Below are 16,632 nucleotides of genomic sequence, written 5' to 3' on the forward strand. Positions count from 1 at the left end.
TTAATGTATTCATTGGAATGGAAAGGGGCTATGCTATAAATAGCCTTTGGGTAATAAATTGGTTAAGATTTATTTGCAATTTTTTTGCAACTTCAGGCTGATCATATCCTTTTTTCTCCCTGGTGTTGTCAGTGTACCTAAGAATAGATGTCTCATGTGATCGAGAAACTCCCAGATCAGATTTTTGTTTTTTCTCGGGTTCTATTATGGAAATGTTTGTTCATGTTGAATTGCATGTGATATATATATATATATATATATATATATATATATATATATATATATATATATATATATATTGGTATGGTTTAGAGGGAGGATAAGGTTATATCAATAAGATGTGTTGTGTGGGAACTTGGCACTCAGTTGGTGTTTATGTTTGGAACTATTTCCTAGGGCCTTCAAGGATAATTTGCATGCCATTTGCAAATTGGGGTTGTGTCTAATGCATTTCCCTGTATGTTGCCTCGATCCAAGGAAAAATTAAGAAGTAATTATATTGATTTTTGTTCTCATATGGCTAGCTTGGAAAGATAAACTAAACTAATTTGTGATAGTCTATTAGTTTATTTTTCTTTATCCTTTCAAGTCTAATTTGCACCTGGCCAACAGAATAGTCCAATTTGATCGATTGACTCACTAGATAAATTAAATTCATCTCTTAATTGTTTTAAGGACTTTTGAATAAAACATTAATATGTCATTGCTAGAAGACAACACAGTAGAGCTTATATGTGCATGTGTAATAGGGTTGTGTTATCATCGTTCATCACTATAGTTGTACTATTTTTTTCACCTGTAGTTTGCCCTTGAATGGTGAATTTGATATTTCTCTGCTATTTTTCTGATTGTGAAACCCTACAAAGAACTCTTCTCACCGGATTCAACTACTTCTATTCCTGTCCGTCAACCTATTCCAGCTACAAATTCCACTATTGTACTAGCTTTATTCCAATATGTGGCAGGTTTGTATGGTTGTGACTAATTATAAATAGAATTTCTCCCTCCCCACATTATTATTGTCCTGTGCCCCCTTGAGCATTTGATTTCCCACAGTCCATATCCCTCTTTTGCACATACACTTTAGTGATAGGAGGCTTGCTGTTCAAGGAGGCCAATGTGGAATAATCTGATGTTCATGATATTAGAAATGGGGAAAAAAAAACTGGTGTGTGACACTTGAGTGGAAGAGCTTAAATGCGAGAATACCAACCTAGTTAATTGGATATGTCTCTTCCATTTTTTTAAAATCATAAATGTATCTAAAAGTGACACTGCCTTGACTAATTTGAATCAACTTAATTGAGTAAATTCATTTAAAGGGACCAAAAATTTCTAGTACTAATATTAGGTGACATTTTATTCACATTGAGATGCCTTTAGATTATATGATAAGAATGTGTATGTGAAAGGGAAAGCTACAATTTGGACTTGAAAGGATCAGAACTAAAAGGCCTATAATATAGTAAAGAAAAAAATAATTTTCTAACGTGTTTTTAATCTCATTACATCTCACTAGACGGACATCATGTAGCTTCTGATTTTCCCATCAGTTACGTGCAGTAAGAGTCCTTGAAAATGCAGGTGTTAAAAATTTGAAGGAAAGACTTTAATGGCTACAATGATGACATATTCCTAAATTTGCCCATTGTTTCCAAATGTATATGTACATAAAACCTCTTTTAACTTGTTTAAAAATTTATATTGAACCATGTTGCATAATGTAACAAGACTGCTATTGATACAACAGAATCCAAGTCTCCCAAGTTCGCATGTAATCCACAAATAGGAGAGACGAAAACATCCAATAGCACTGCTACATTTGGTCATGCTGGCATGATAAGATGTTCGAAAGTATCTCAACTTGGAATCTGTGTTCAAGAAACCGCAAACACTCCTCCCGAGTCTCATTTTATTAAGGTAAAAAAATTCTTTGGACAAAGTTGGTATGCATTTCATTTTTGTAGCTTAATCAGTTTCTGATATGCCTTAATGTCTATTTAACAAAACCATCCTTTGATTAAAATATTCATTTTCCACTATCAAGACGAAATTTGCTACCATAGTGCTACTCCATAGTACTTACAACTACGATAATCCTCATGACAACAGAATGGATACACATTGATGAATAAGACTGGAAATTAAGTAAAATTGAAACCTAACTAATATTTTAGAAGGTAAATCTAAAAATAAAGATATTACAATGCTTGCATAACCTTTTGGTAGGTTCTTATAATTAGTGTACTAAATTTTAATTAACGTTTGAAATGGAAACCTAAGGTAGGCCAAACAAGTATGGGAAAAAGACAAAACCATGCCAGAAACCAATGAGCAAAATTCTAATTGCAAATCTAAGACAATCAATGAACAAGCTAATATTTTTTCACAAAATTAATTATTATTAGTCATATTAGCTACTAAGATCGGTTTAGTATTAAGGTCAAAATAAATGCATAAATAATTAGGTTTGATTCTCATTTTTTTTATAGTTTTTATATTAATTAAAATATGTGTTAACTTTACTTTTGACTCGCTTAAAAAGTAATTATTTTACATTAATACTTATATATTTTTTCAAGATCTATAATTCAAAAAAAAAAAATTTATATACAAAATATTTATAACTTCTTTAATTTTTATAAAAAATCTGAATATATATAAAGTTAAATAAGGTTTGAACTTAAGCTTCTACTTTTTACATAAATCTTAAACTTGATTTTGATTTGGCAAGAAGTGTGCAGAGGGTGATACTTCTCTTCTTGACATCCATTAGTCAACACATCTAGTTTGTGATATCTTCTTAGTAAGGTACCTTAAACTCAATTATATTTATGTGGTTTATTTATCTAGTTGAAGAAATGAGATGAATTTTATTTATGTAGTTGATGAAATAAGATGACTTATATTTGGATCTTCTACCTACTTAGATAAATGAAATAATAGGTTGAAATAACATTGCATTAGTGTATGGTTTGCTCTTCTACTATATAGAGAGACCCTAAATACTCAATTGTGTAAATAAATTTGTCTCACAAAAGAAGAAAAATGGATCGTAGTTGGATAAATGCAAGAAGAATCACTGATGAGTATCAAAATGGGGTTGAACAGTTTTTGGAATTTTCTCAATAAAATCGAGCAGATTTGAATGGAAAATTTTATTGTCCTTGCGTTAATTGTTTAAATGGGAGATGACGTGTAATTGACGAAATACGAGACCATCTTATTTGTGATGGGTTTTTAACGAGCTATACAACATGGATATGGCATGGTGAAGATAAAGAAACTCAAACTGTGGCCCAAACTGAGCAAGGTGATGTAGAAATGGAAGATCAAATAAAAGACATTATTCGTGATGTGGGACAAGAGTTTTTCCAGCAAGTACAATCACATGTGTATGATACTTTAAAAAGTGACTCAGAGACACCTTTGTTTCCTGATTGTACAACTTTCACATGATTATCAGCAGTGTTGAGATTAATTAACTTGAAGGCAAAATATGGGTGGAGTGATAAAAGTTTTACAGAGTTGCTTGAGTTGTTGAAGTTAATGCTTCCAAAAGACAACACGTTGCCAGATCGTCATTATGAGGCGAAAAAGGTTTTGTGTCTGATGGGTCTACAGTATAAGAAAATACATGCATGCCCTAATGATTGCATATTGTGTAGAAAAGAGTTTGAATCATTGCACAAATGTCCTCGTTGTGGGTTGTCACGGTACAAAGTGAAGGATGATGGTTGTAGTAGTGATGACGAAGTAGTTGACAAGGGGCCTCCAGCGAAGGTGTTATGGTATCTTCCAATTATTCCAAGGTTCAAGCGATTGTTTGCTAATGCAACTGATGCAATGAACCTTACATGGCATGCAGACAATAGAAAATGTGATGGCATGCAGATAATAGAAAATGTGATGGCATGCTTCACCATCCAGCTGATTCCCCACAATGGAAAAAAATTGATGGTTTGTTTCCACATTTTGGTAGTGAGCCAAGAAACCTTAGGCTCGGCCTTGCTTAAGATGGAATGAATCCTTTTGGAAACTTAAGCACCAACCATAGTTCATGGCCTGTTCTCCTTTCAGTTTACAATTTGCCTCCTTGGTTGTGCATGAAGAGAAAGTATGTAACATTGTGTATGATGATTGTAGGCCCAAAACAATCAGGAAATGACATAGATGTTTACCTAAGTCATTTGATCGAGGACTTGAGAATTTTGTGGGAAGAAGGGGTTGATGTGTTTGATGAGTATCGTCAACAGAGTTTCAAGCTACAAGCAATGATATTTTGTACTATTAATGATTTTCTGGCATATGGGAACTTGAGTGGATATAGTGTTAAATGACATCACGCATGCCCTATTTGTGAAAAACAAACAAGCTACCTACAATTGAAGCATGGAAAGAAAACTGTCTACACTAGGCATCGAAAATTTCTCAAACCTAATCACCCATATCGAAGATTGAAAAAAGCTTTTAATGGATGTCAAGAACATGAAATTGCACCCACACCCTTAACTGGTGAGCAAGTTTATCATCAGGTGAAGGACATAAATATTATATTTGGAAAAACCCAAAAGAAGTCAATTGAGAAGAAGTTATGGAAGAAGAGGTCCATATTTTTTGATCTTCCATATTGGCGCCATCTAGATGTTAGACACTGCATTGATGTTATGCATGTGGAGAAAAATGTATGTGATAGTGTAATAGGCACACTTTTAAACATTAAAGGCAAGACAAAGGATGGATTCAATGCTCGTCAAGATTTGTTAGAGATAGGTATACGTGAACAGTTACATCCAAAGTTAGAAGGTAAGCGTACATATTTGCCTCCAGCATGTCATACTTTGTCAAGAAAAGAGAAAATAAGTTTTTGTCAACTCCTACGAGGTGTGAAAGTTTCACAGGGATACTCTTCAAATGTTAAGAGCCTTGTATCATGGAATGATCTTAAACTGGTTGGCTTAAAATCTCACGATTGTCACATTTTGATGCAACAACTTTTACCTGTGGCTATACGTGGCATTTGCCTAATAATGTTAGAAGTGTGTTAACTCGTTTGTGCTTCTTTTTTAATGCTATATGTGCTAAAGCCATTAACAAGTTGGATGAGTTGGAAAATGAGTCTATTATTATCCTATGTCAATTGGAGATGTATTTTCTTCCAAGTTTTTTTGACATCATGATTCACTTGATTGTTCATCTAGTTAGGGAGATCAGATTGTGTAGCCCTATTTATTTACGATGGATGTACCCAGTTGAGCGTTACATGAAGATTTTAAAAGGGTATAGCAAGAATCCATACCGTCCAGAAGCATCTATTGTTGAAAGGTACATTGTAGAAGAAGCTATTGAATTTTGTTTAAATTACATGTCTAAAGCAAAACTAGTAGGGATTCCTAAGTCTCGTTATAAGGATAGAATTGAAGGCAAGGGTGCAAAAGGCCTAAAAGTTAAATTTATTCTTCGAAAGGAATTACTTCAAGCACATTTGTATATATTGAACAACACTGAGGAGGTTCTCCCTTACATATCTGAGCACCAAGCCTTTTTGAAGAAAAATAACCCTAGAATGAATGAAAAATCATTGGTCAATGAGCATAACAAGACATTCTTAAAATGATTTAAAGAAAAAGTCTTTAGTGATGTCAGTGCTTCTGTCACATTAAAATGTCTTGCAAATGAGCCTAAATATAATGTCTTTACTTATAATGGATATGATATCAATAATTTTTCATTTTACACAAATTCACTAGATGATAATAATACCATGCAAAATAGTGGGGTTACTCTTCAGGCTCAATCTATGCATTTTTCTAGTAGAAATGATAAAAATCATGTTGTGGCATCCACAAGTTACTACGGAGTCATTGAAGACATTTGGGAGAGCAGTTATGGTACATTTAAAGTTCCTGTTTTTAAGTGCAAGTGGGTTGATATTAACATTGGTGTGCGAACCGATGAAATGGGATTTACAATGGTAGACCTTAGCAAGGTGGGTCATAAGGATGAACCTTTCATCATGGCAAACCAAGCAACACAAGTATTTTATGTCAAAGATCCTATTGATGAAATGTGGTCTGTGGTTCTACAAGGTAGAAGTGTACACAATCTTGACGATTGTTAAGTCTCAATTATACTTCTTTTTGGATGAGACTTATTGAACAATTCCACTCATTCTCTGAACCATTGCAATATAATTGTTTTCTTTTGGTTCATTTTGTGTGCAGATATAACTAACCCAAATTTAGCTAACAATACCTTAATACACCTCATTTTTGTGCAGGTATTGAGCTAGAGAATTGAGGATTGAAGATTCTTAGGATTGAAAATCTAAGAGGCTAAGGAGCATAAAAGAGGTTCTGCGCCAGGCGCAAGATGACCCGCGCCAGGCGAGAGAAACAGAGTATCTCACCTCTGGAAGCCATTGCGCCGGGCGTAAAATGAATTGCGCCGGGCGTGTCCTAAAGGCAGAGAGTATTTGGAAGGCCATGCGTCGGGCGCGAAGACTTATGCGCCGGGCGCATAAACCCTAATCTGACTCCCCAAGCTCGTATTTGAAGACAATTTCGGGGCTTTTCTCCTCATTCACGCAGGGGCGCCTCCTTGGAGCTGTAGAAGGGATTCTCAGAGCTTGGGAACGTTCGTGTGTGGATCTTTCCTTCAGTTTCTTCATTTCTCTCTTCCATCTCTATTTTTGCTTTACCCTCATTGTTGAGTGGTTCTACTCATTTTTTGTGGGGTTAGATGTAACCAACGAATTCTAATGTAATCCTTACATTTTAATGATATATATACATGTTTCATTCTTTGTTGTGTACGTTTCTATGCTTAATGCTTGCTTTGGATTGATCACCCTTTGCATGATTTAAGGTTCCATTGAGTATTGGGAAATACCATTGAAACTAGTTCTGAAATATATGCCTAGTGGGGATTGTATCTAGGGATAGAGCTTGACCCATTAGTAGTCTTAAACCCTAATCCGTAATGCGAGTGTAGGTATTGAATACTCAAGGGATTGATATTCATTATCCGCACCTAGACTCTTTCTCTAAAGGATTAGGTTTGAGTAAACTTATGGGTTGACTAAGCAATGTATGTAACAAAAGATTAAGGATTCATTAGTCTGAGTTTGGTGAAATCTGACCCCACAATCTCACACAAACCATAATACCATTTCTACCCTTATCCACTCACAAACAAATATTTTTATAGCTTTCATTCCAATAGTCATAACCTTGAATGCACATGACAAACTATGAAATTGAAATCATTCTTTAGTCACGAATAGTCAATAAATGCTTATGTTACCTTCTAATCCCTGTGGATATGATAATTTTACTACTTGAACGACCGGTATACTTGCCGTGTTTGAGACCGTTGATATAATTAAACTAATTTACAATTATAACAAAAGTGTTTCAACGAAAATCTCAACAAGTTTTTGGCGCCGTTGCCGGGGATTAGCAAGGCAATTTAGTATTTATAGCTATTTGTGACTTATTCTTTTATTGTTATTTTTATTTTTATGTTAGCAATAAATTGTTGGAGCTAACCTGTGTACTCTAGTCCTCCGCTTTCTCTTGTATGCAAGGTATTGTGAACTAGATTGATCAATCCCTCTGAGCAGTTGTTGAGCAATCATGAGATTGAGCACAGGGCAAGGAGGAACAATAGCAACAGTAGGAGAAGGAGAATTAGAGCAATTCAAGTTGGTCATTGTCAGGCTCGGGACAGTAAACAAGCGCTTCCTGGGAGGCAACCCAGAGATCTGAACTGTGTTTTTATGTGCTTTTCAGTTACTTGTGTTTTAGCTTTTATTATGATTGTGTTATAATTGTATGCTATACTTTTTTATGGGACTTGTTTGTGTTCTGTGATATTTATGTTATATTGTGTTATATGTGTTTTGTGTTAGGTATTAATTGTGTGAATCTTGCTTGAGTGGGTTAATATAGATTAGAATATGTTAGGAGTGTGAGGAGTGGAAAAATCTAGGTGGAAGCTTCACTGAGTTAACCACGCCGGGCGTGACATAGTCACGCCCGGCGCACCTAGAGTAAATTGGCCTCTTCCAAGACCCACGCTGGGCGCAATTTCTATCAAGCCCGGCCCAGCCTTCATTAGAGCCCCTGGAACGACCAAGCCCAGCGCATTTATTGGGGCGCCGGGCGCATTAACTACTGGAAGGTCTGAGCCTTAATTACGCCGGGCGCATATCTGCCAAAGCCTGGCCCCACACCAGATTAGGTTAACCTTTGGGCTTCTACTGATATGGGGGCCGGCGTGGGTAATTGCACCCCTGGTGCGACCCATCAGATGCCCCATAACCACTCACGCCCACTCTCCCACTTCTCACGTTTTCACTCCAACCTCTCAACTCATCTCCCCACGCACTCTTCTCCTTCAACTTCTCTTCATCTCCCTCAGATCTTCTCATCTCAACTTCTCTTCATCACTCATTGTCAGCATTCTCCATCTCGAGGTCACGCGTGCCATTTCTCCTCCTCTACAACAGTTCAACTCAAGTAGGTTCACACTCAATGTTTTTCTTGTCTGTTATAATTGGTTCTGCATTTTTTCTTCATCTTTTTGGGATTTCATGGGGCTTCTGTTAACCCCCATTGGGGTGCAATCGCGCCAGGCGCGGTGCCTTCGGCTGAAGCTTCGAAATGGCCCGTTCAAATTCCAGAATGGCCCGTTTTGGACTTTGGAACAGACTGTTCCATGTCCAAAACGACCCGTTTCGAAATTTGGAATGGACTGTTCCAATTCCAGAACGACCCGTTCTGATCTTGGAACAGCCCGTTCTAGGCCAATTTTCATACAAGTTTACTTGCGCCCGGCACAATTCCTTTTTACGCCCGGCGCAGTTGGTTCCAGAGAATCCTTTCTACTCTCTGCGCCCGGCGCAATTATGTTTTGCGCCCGGCGCCTTTGCTTCCAGAGAGAGCTATATGCTCTCTACGCTCGGCGTACAAGTTTCAAGCCCGGCGTAAACACCTCTGAACCCTTGTTTTTGTTGTTTTTAGTTTCTTTTTAGGTTTCAGTTTCAGTCTAAGGCTAGTTTCCTTTTGAGTAACTTGAACTGGTCATCATTGTTTATTTTATGCTCATGTCTGTCTGCCTGGAATTCTTGTTTTATTTTCTGCAGATGGCCTCCTCTAGCAAGCGCCCCTGTGTTGGCCAATCGGGTCAACCTCCACGCAAGCCACGTAAGCCCTATTCCAACCTCTTCCTCACCGAGCGAAATGAGACTCATTTTGAGTCTATCAGCAGCAGGAAGTTTATTCTAGAGAGGCGGGTGGAGTTAGAAGAAAATGAGGCCCCGGAGTTCCAGAATGAATTACACAGGCGCCGGTGGGACAAGCTTGGATCCTACCCACTCCCGGCCAACATAGCAATGGTTAAGGAGTTCTACGCCAATGCCCTGAGACTAGAGGAGGGCATTGCGCCATTTACCAGCTATGTTAGGGGTGTGCATGTCCCCTATGACGCCAGGACGATTAATCAGTTTCTGGGGACTACGCTGAGGGCTGATGAGGAGTCTGAGTATGGCAACTACACAACTGACATGATGGATCCTGTAGTAGTAGAGGTTGCCATCTGCATGCTTGGACTTGGGTTCCACAGGAACCGATCTCAGCAACCTCTCCACGTGAAGCGTCGGGATCTCCTTCCAGTGGTCAGGATTTGGTCTGCCTTGGTGCATGCCAACATCCTCCCGTGCTCACATGTCTCTGACCTGCACTGGACTCGGGCCATGCTCATGTACTGCATTATGACACAGAGGACCGTGGACCTGGGCGGCATCATCTGTATGGAGATCTCTGGCTGCGCCAACTCTGCACCTGGCTCCGCCCTTGGACATCCTTCGCTCATCACGCAGTTATGCTAGCTGGCTGGTGTGGATGTCCATTCGCCTCCATTTGAGGGTCTTGGCCAGGCGATTGACAGCAGATATATCTCTGCCTATTGCCAGGAGCGCACACCACCGGCCGTGCCTGCACCCGAGCCCATTCATGCTGCTGGGCCTCAGGAGGACGTACTTATGGATGAGGCTCCTGCCCCAAGCCCTCCCCTCACTTTGCATCAACGTTTTGACGCCTGGGAGGGCTGCATGGAGACCTTCATGTAGAGATAGGAGGGCCGGATGGATGCCTTTATGCAGCAGCATGAGTCTCTCCACCGCGGGCAGATGTTCATATTAGATGCCTTTAGGAGTTTCTCTCTGCACTCCGCTTATGGCTTCCAGTTCCCCACCACAGCTGACTATCATGCCTATACTGGCTGGCCTGGGGACCAGGCTCCTTTCTTTTGGGGAGGTGGAGCTGCTGCTGATGCTGATGCTGATGAGGAGGATGGAGCACCTGCTGAGGATGATGACCAACTGCCTTAGCCATTTTTATTGTTTCTTGCCATTTATTTTTCTGTCTTGTATTTTCAGTTTAACGATTTTTGTCCCAAAACGCTATTATTATATTTAGTTCTTTTTGATGATTACTCTGTTGGTTCTTTTTGTGAATATTCTGTTTTAGCACGGTTTTTAATCTTGTTGATACTTGTTTTGCTTGTGGTCGATTCTAGATTGTGGTTTGCTTGATGTTTGTGGTGTGTGTACCTTAGACATTTTCAGGTCACGTTAGATCTTTAGTTCATGACTAGTTGCATACGGGTTTCAATGTTGATCATAGAACTGAGCTGAGTTTGATAGTTTGTGTATGCATAGCCGGGTGAGGTTTGAGCCTAAATACCGATGAGTGAACTACGCTTAAGTTGCATGATAGACTTTGCTTGAGTTTCCCTGGTGGTTTGCTTATGTTATGTACTTATATGATCAAGACATTCATATTTCCTTATTTTGTTAACCATCTAAGCCAAAAAGCCATCTTCACTTTTCACTTGACCCATACCTTCCTAAGCCTAAACACCACACTTTTCACTTATCCCAAACCATGAAAAATTAACCATAACCTTTGATTTTGGTTAAGAGAGTAAGTTGTTTACATCAAACAAGTTTGGGGGAGTTGAAGAATGAGAAATTTTGGGAAGAAGAAAGTATGTGGTCAGCCATTACAAAATCATTCAAAAAAAAAAAAATCATCCAAAAAGAAGTATAATTGAGACTTAACAACTTCCCCAAACTTAGAACCTTGCTTGTCCTCAAGCAACAGGTAATAAATCTAGCAGATAAAAAGCAATGCATGTGTGTCAAATTCTACATCATAGTTTACTTATATTTTCCTTTAGCAAGCATGAACCTCAGATGAACTTTCAGTCACAATTATTGCAATGGAACATGACAAGGTGCAAACAAAGGTTTCAAAAGAGATCAAAGAGCTGAGAAGAGTAATGACTATCTGTGTATGCATCCTCACTAGGAAAGTATTTCTCTCTATGCACACTAGTGTAACAGGGTGAGTGTTTTTCTCTAGTATACTACTCACTTCCACATGATTCAACTTTGTTCTTTGTTTCCAAATGAAACCAGTGGTAAAACAAATGCAGACACTTATCACAAGGTCTTTATTAGGGAAAATATGGGTTAAGTAGTAACAATCTCATGGTTTTTCAAGGATTCAAGTTGCTATGGCTTAAGAGAGCAATTAAGATTTCTACAATGATATCCCTCTTCATACCCCAATACAACAATTTAGCACATGCCCATAACTTGATCCAAGCCATTAATTAGCCTTTATGAGATGCATATTTACACTTTTGCATCTTAATATTTTTGTTTTTTTTTGTTTTTTTTTTGTTTTTTTTGTTTTTTTTTGTTTTTGAATGATTTTGTAATTGCTGACCACATACTTTCTTCTTCCCAAAATTTCCCAGTCTTCAACTCCCCCAAACTTGTTTGATGTAAACAATTTGCTCTCTTAACCAAAGCCAAAGGTTATGGTTAATTTTTCATGGTTTGGGATAAGTAGAAAGTGTGGTGTTTAGGCTTAGGAAGGTATGAGTCAAGTGAAAAGTGAAGATGGTTTTTTGGCTTAGATGGTTAACAAAATAAGGAAATATGAATGCCTTGATCATATAAGTACATAACATAAGCAAACCACCAGGGAAACTCAAGCAAAGTCTATCATGCAACTTAAGCGTAGTTCACTCATCGGTATTTAGGCTCAAACCTCACTCGGCTATGCATACACAAACTATCAAACTCAGCTCAGTTCTATGATCAACATTGAAACTCGTATGCAACTAGTCATGAACTAAAGATCTAACGCTACCTGAAAATGTCTAAGGTACACACACCAGAAACATCAAGCAAACCACAATCCAGAATCGACCATAAGCAAAACAAGTATCAACAAGATTAAAAATCGTGCTAAAGCAGAATATTCACAAAAAGAACCAACAGAGTAATCATCAAAAAGAACTAAATATAATAATAGCGTTTTGGGACAAAAATCGTTAAACACTGAAAATACAAGACAGAAAAATAAATGGCAAGAAACAATAAAAATGGCTAAGGCAGCTGGTCATCATCCTCAACAGGTGCTCCATCCTCCTCAGCAGCATCAGCAGCAGCTCCACCTCCCCCAAAGAAAGGAGCCTGGTCCCCAGGCCAGCCAGTATAGGCATGATAGTTAGCTGTGGTGGGGAACTGGTAGCTGGGAGCGGAGTGCAGAGAGAAATTCCTGAAGGCATCCAATATGAACATCTGCCCGCGGTGGAGAGACTCATGCTGTTGCATAAAGGCATCCATCCGACCCTCCTGTCTCTGCATGAAGGTCTCCATGCGGCTCTCCCAGGCGTCAAAACGCTGATGCAAAGTGAGGGGAGGGCCTGGGGCAGAAGCCTCATCCATAGGTACGTCCTCCTGAGGCCTAGCAGCATGAATGGGCTCGGGTGCAGGCACGACTGGTGGTGCGCGGTCCTGGCAATAGGCAGAGATATATCTGTTGTCAATCGCTTGGCCAAGACCCTCAAACGGAGGCGAATGGACATCCACACCATCCAGCTGGCATAACTGCGTGATGAGCGAAGGATGTCCAAGGGCGGAGCCAGGTGCAGAGTTGGCACAGCCAGAGATCTCCATACAGATGATGCCGCCCAGGTCCACGGTCCTCTGTGTCATAATGCAGTACATGAGCATGGCCCGAGTCTAGTGCAGGTCGGAGACATGTGAGCACGGGAGGATGTTGGCATGCACCAAGGCAGACCAAATCCTGACCACTGGAAGGAGATCCCGGTGCTTCACATGGAGAGGTTGCTGAGATCGGTTCCTGTGGAACCCAAGTCCAAGCATGCAGATGGCAACCTCTACTACTGCAGGATCCATCGTGTCAGTTGTGTAGTTGCCATACTCAGACTCCTCATCAGCCCTCAGCGTAGTTCCCAGAAACTGATTAATCGTCCTGGCATCATAGGGGACATGCACACCCCTAACATAGTTGGTAAATGGTGCAATGCCCTCCTCTAGTCTCAGGGCATTGGCGTAGAACTCCTTAACCACTGCTATGTTGGCCGGGAGTGGGTAGGATCCAAGCTTGTCCCACCGGCGCCTGTGTAATTCATTCTGGAACTCCAGGGCCTCATTTTCTTCTAACTCCACCCGCCTCTCCAGAATAAACTTCTTGCTGCTGATAGACTCAAAATGAGTCTCATTTCGCTCGGTGAGGAAGAGGTTGGAATAGGGCTTACGTGGCTTGCGTGGTGGTTGACCCGATTGGCCAACACGGGGGCGTTTGCTAGAGGAGGCCATCTGCAGAAAATAAAACAAGAATTCCAGGCAGACAGGCATGAGCATAAAGCATACAATGATGACTAGTTCAAGTTACTCAAAAGGAAACTAGCCTTAGACTGAAACTGAAACCTAAAAAGAAACTAAAAACAACAAAAATAAGGGTTCAGAGCTGTTTGCGCCGGGCTTGAAACTTGTACGCCGAGCGTAGAGAGCATATAGCTCTCTCTGGAAGCGAAGGCGCCGGGCACAAAACATAATTGTGCCGGGCGCAGAGAGTAGAGAGGACTCTCTGGAACCAACTGCGCCGGGCGTAAAAAGGAATTGCGCGGGCACAAGTAGACTTGTGTGAAAATTGGCCCAGAACGGGCTGTTCCAAGATCAGAACGGGTCGTTCTGGAATTGGAACAGTCCGTTCCAAATTCCGAAACGGGTCGTTCTAGACATGGAACAGTCCGTTCCAAAGTCCAAAACGGGCCATTCTGGAATTTGAACGGGCCGTTTCGAAGCTTCAGCCGAAGGCACCGCGCCTGGCGCGATTGCACCCCAATGGGGGTTAACAGAAGCCCCATGAAATCCCAAAAAGAAGAAGAAAAAATGCAGAACCAGTTATAACAGACAAGAAAAACATTGAGTGTGAACCTACTTGAGTTGAACTGTTGTAGAGGAGGAGAAATGGCACGCGTGACCTCGAGATGGAGAATGCTGACAATGAGTGATGAAGAGAAGTTGAGATGAGAAGATCTGAGGGAGATGAAGAGAAGTTGAAGGAGAAGAGTGTGTAGGGAGATGAGTTGAGAGGTTGGTGTAAAAACGTGAGAAGTGGGAGAGTGGGCGTGAGGGGTTATGGGGCATCTGATGGGTCGCGTCGAGCGTGCAATTACCCACGCCGGCCCCCATATCAGTAGAAACCCAAAGGTTAACCTAATCTGGTGTGGGGCCGGGCTTTGGCAGATACACGCCCGACATAATTAAGGCTCAGACCTTCCAGTAGTTAATGCGCCCGGCGCCCCAATAAATGCGCCGGGCTTGGTCGTTCCAGGGGCTCTAATGAAGTGTAGGCCGAGCTTGATAGAAATTGCGCCCGGCGTGGGTCTTGGCAGAGGCCAATTTACTTTAGGTGATGGAGCTACTTGGAGGAGATTGAAGTTCCTTCAAGCTCTCCATGCTTAGGACCGAAAATGCTCTTGAGTTGACCTTGAAAGAGATCCGAAACTCCTTGAAGCAAGCTCCAATGGAGTAGAAGTCTTTGAAGATGATTCGGTTCTCCTTAGCTTGTTGTAGAAGCTTGAGGAACCAAGACAAAGTTTGAATAAACTTTGAGGGAAACCTAGAGTGGAAGTTCTCTACGGTTTAGGGACTCTTGATTTAGAGAGAAAATTCAGATTTCATTTCTCAAATTTGTCAAAAGTGAGTACAAGTATAGGAAAATCAAATATATAGGGAGAAGTAGCTTCTAGGAGAAGCTATCCTTAACCATGGTTCACTAGGAACCATGGTAAGGTGTAGCTAACCTTCCATAGTTTAGAAACTTGTAGGAGAAGCTACCTTGACCATGGTTCACTTAAGAACCATGGTAAGGTCAGCTCAACCTACCTAAGTTTAGAAACTTGGAAGAGAAGCTACTAGGCTTGAAGGAATGGCTTGCAATTTTCGGCCAAAGAAGGAGTTGGAGAGCTAGGCGGCCAAGTGCTCAAATTGCTCCATGAATTAATTCAAAAATGTTTGATTTGGTTTAGTTAGGTTCATCATATGATGATGAGACCTAGCTAAATCAAATCTATGAAAAATTAGGAGCAAAATGAGTCCAATATGTAAAATTTTGCCTAGGCCCAGTCCTGACCCAATTACTAGTCACACCCTCAAGCATTGCTAAATGCCACCCCTTTTTCCCTACTGAAAAAATACAAAATGAATGTATCAACTAGGGAGGTTAAATGGAGTTAAACTCTCCAAGTAACCCACCCTAAAATGAATATACAATCACTAATTGAAAGCAAGTAAAGTGCCTCACAAATACAAAGGCAAAATTAGACCTATACAAAGGAACTATGTACAAAATATATGAAAAAGGTCTTTAAGATCATCCCATTCCTCTTGGTTCTTTTAGTATATCACCTCTTGGATTCCTTGGCCTTGGGCATAGTCTATCATCCCCTCCCTCTTGAAAAGGATTTGACCTCAAATCTCGAGGGTCCTCATGATCATTTGTCATACCTACAAATATATAATAAAATTCATTAGATGTGATATTTTCAACAAATAAATGTGATAGGAATATCCTAGAAGGAATCCTTTCATGGAACCTAAAGAAATGAATGACACTAGACCTACTAATATAATGAATAGGATCCTCTCCTATACATAGACTAGGTATATTACTAAATCCTAAAAATGTGCTAAAACTAAAACTATAGCACACTAAAGACTTAATCCTAAAAACTAAAACATCTTGCCTAATGTACCCTATGTGGTAACCTAGGCATTTCCTAGAAAATAATGAAAAAACTACTAAGAAATTTCCTAAACAATTTTGGACTATATTATTTGTTGGATAGTTATGAAAAGAATTTGTCACAAGGAACCTTGAAGGTTCATATGTTATATCCAACAAATAATATATTCCATAAATTGGGTGCATTATTGACACAACTAAGGTAGGACAAGTCCTACAAAAAGCAAGGCTATCTACCTTGGGCACCACCAAGGAAGTAGCATGAGAAGTAGAGCTAAATGAAGTTCACTTCTCCTTCACAAAATCTTGAAGTTGAGATTCTTTTTCTTTAAAAATAATGGATTTGTGAATCTCTTCTTCAAGATTAGTGGCAGCGTGAGGGTATGAGTTAAGGTCTTTATGAATAAAGAGAATAGTTTTCATAGGTTCTTTAGTGATAAGACAATTCTCTTTAGACATAATTCCCTTAGAGGATATTTCTTCCTCTTTACTC

General features: G+C 39.8%; 1 protein-coding gene across 1 annotated transcript; it reads left to right on the forward strand.

Moving 5' to 3' along the window:
• The first annotated feature begins 3,324 nt into the window (after positions 1-3,324).
• Positions 3,325-5,617, forward strand: LOC145954798 (uncharacterized). The gene is made up of 5 exons (XM_083069488.1): positions 3,325-3,381; positions 3,493-3,960; positions 4,113-4,331; positions 4,536-4,806; positions 5,088-5,617. The coding sequence occupies exons 1-5, from the start codon at positions 3,325-3,327 to the stop codon at positions 5,615-5,617; spliced, it is 1,545 nt and encodes a 514-aa protein (XP_082925614.1).
• Positions 5,618-16,632: the final 11,015 nt, after the last annotated feature.

This window comes from Cajanus cajan, chromosome 2 (assembly GCF_000230855.2).
Source record: "Cajanus cajan strain Asha chromosome 2, NIPB_CcT2T_4, whole genome shotgun sequence".
Taxonomy (NCBI): domain Eukaryota; kingdom Viridiplantae; phylum Streptophyta; class Magnoliopsida; order Fabales; family Fabaceae; genus Cajanus; species Cajanus cajan.

Bases quoted from the DNA above. Each gene is read 5' to 3' on its own strand.
- LOC145954798 (XM_083069488.1), top strand. From the start codon at position 3,325: ATGGAAGATCAAATAAAAGACATTATTCGTGATGTGGGACAAGAGTTT. The intron at 3,382-3,492 runs GTACAATCACAT...ATTAACTTGAAG, and splicing joins GACAAGAGTTTTTCCAGCAA to GCAAAATATGGGTGGAGTGA. The intron at 4,332-4,535 runs GTTAAATGACAT...GTTTATCATCAG, and splicing joins GGAACTTGAGTGGATATAGT to GTGAAGGACATAAATATTAT.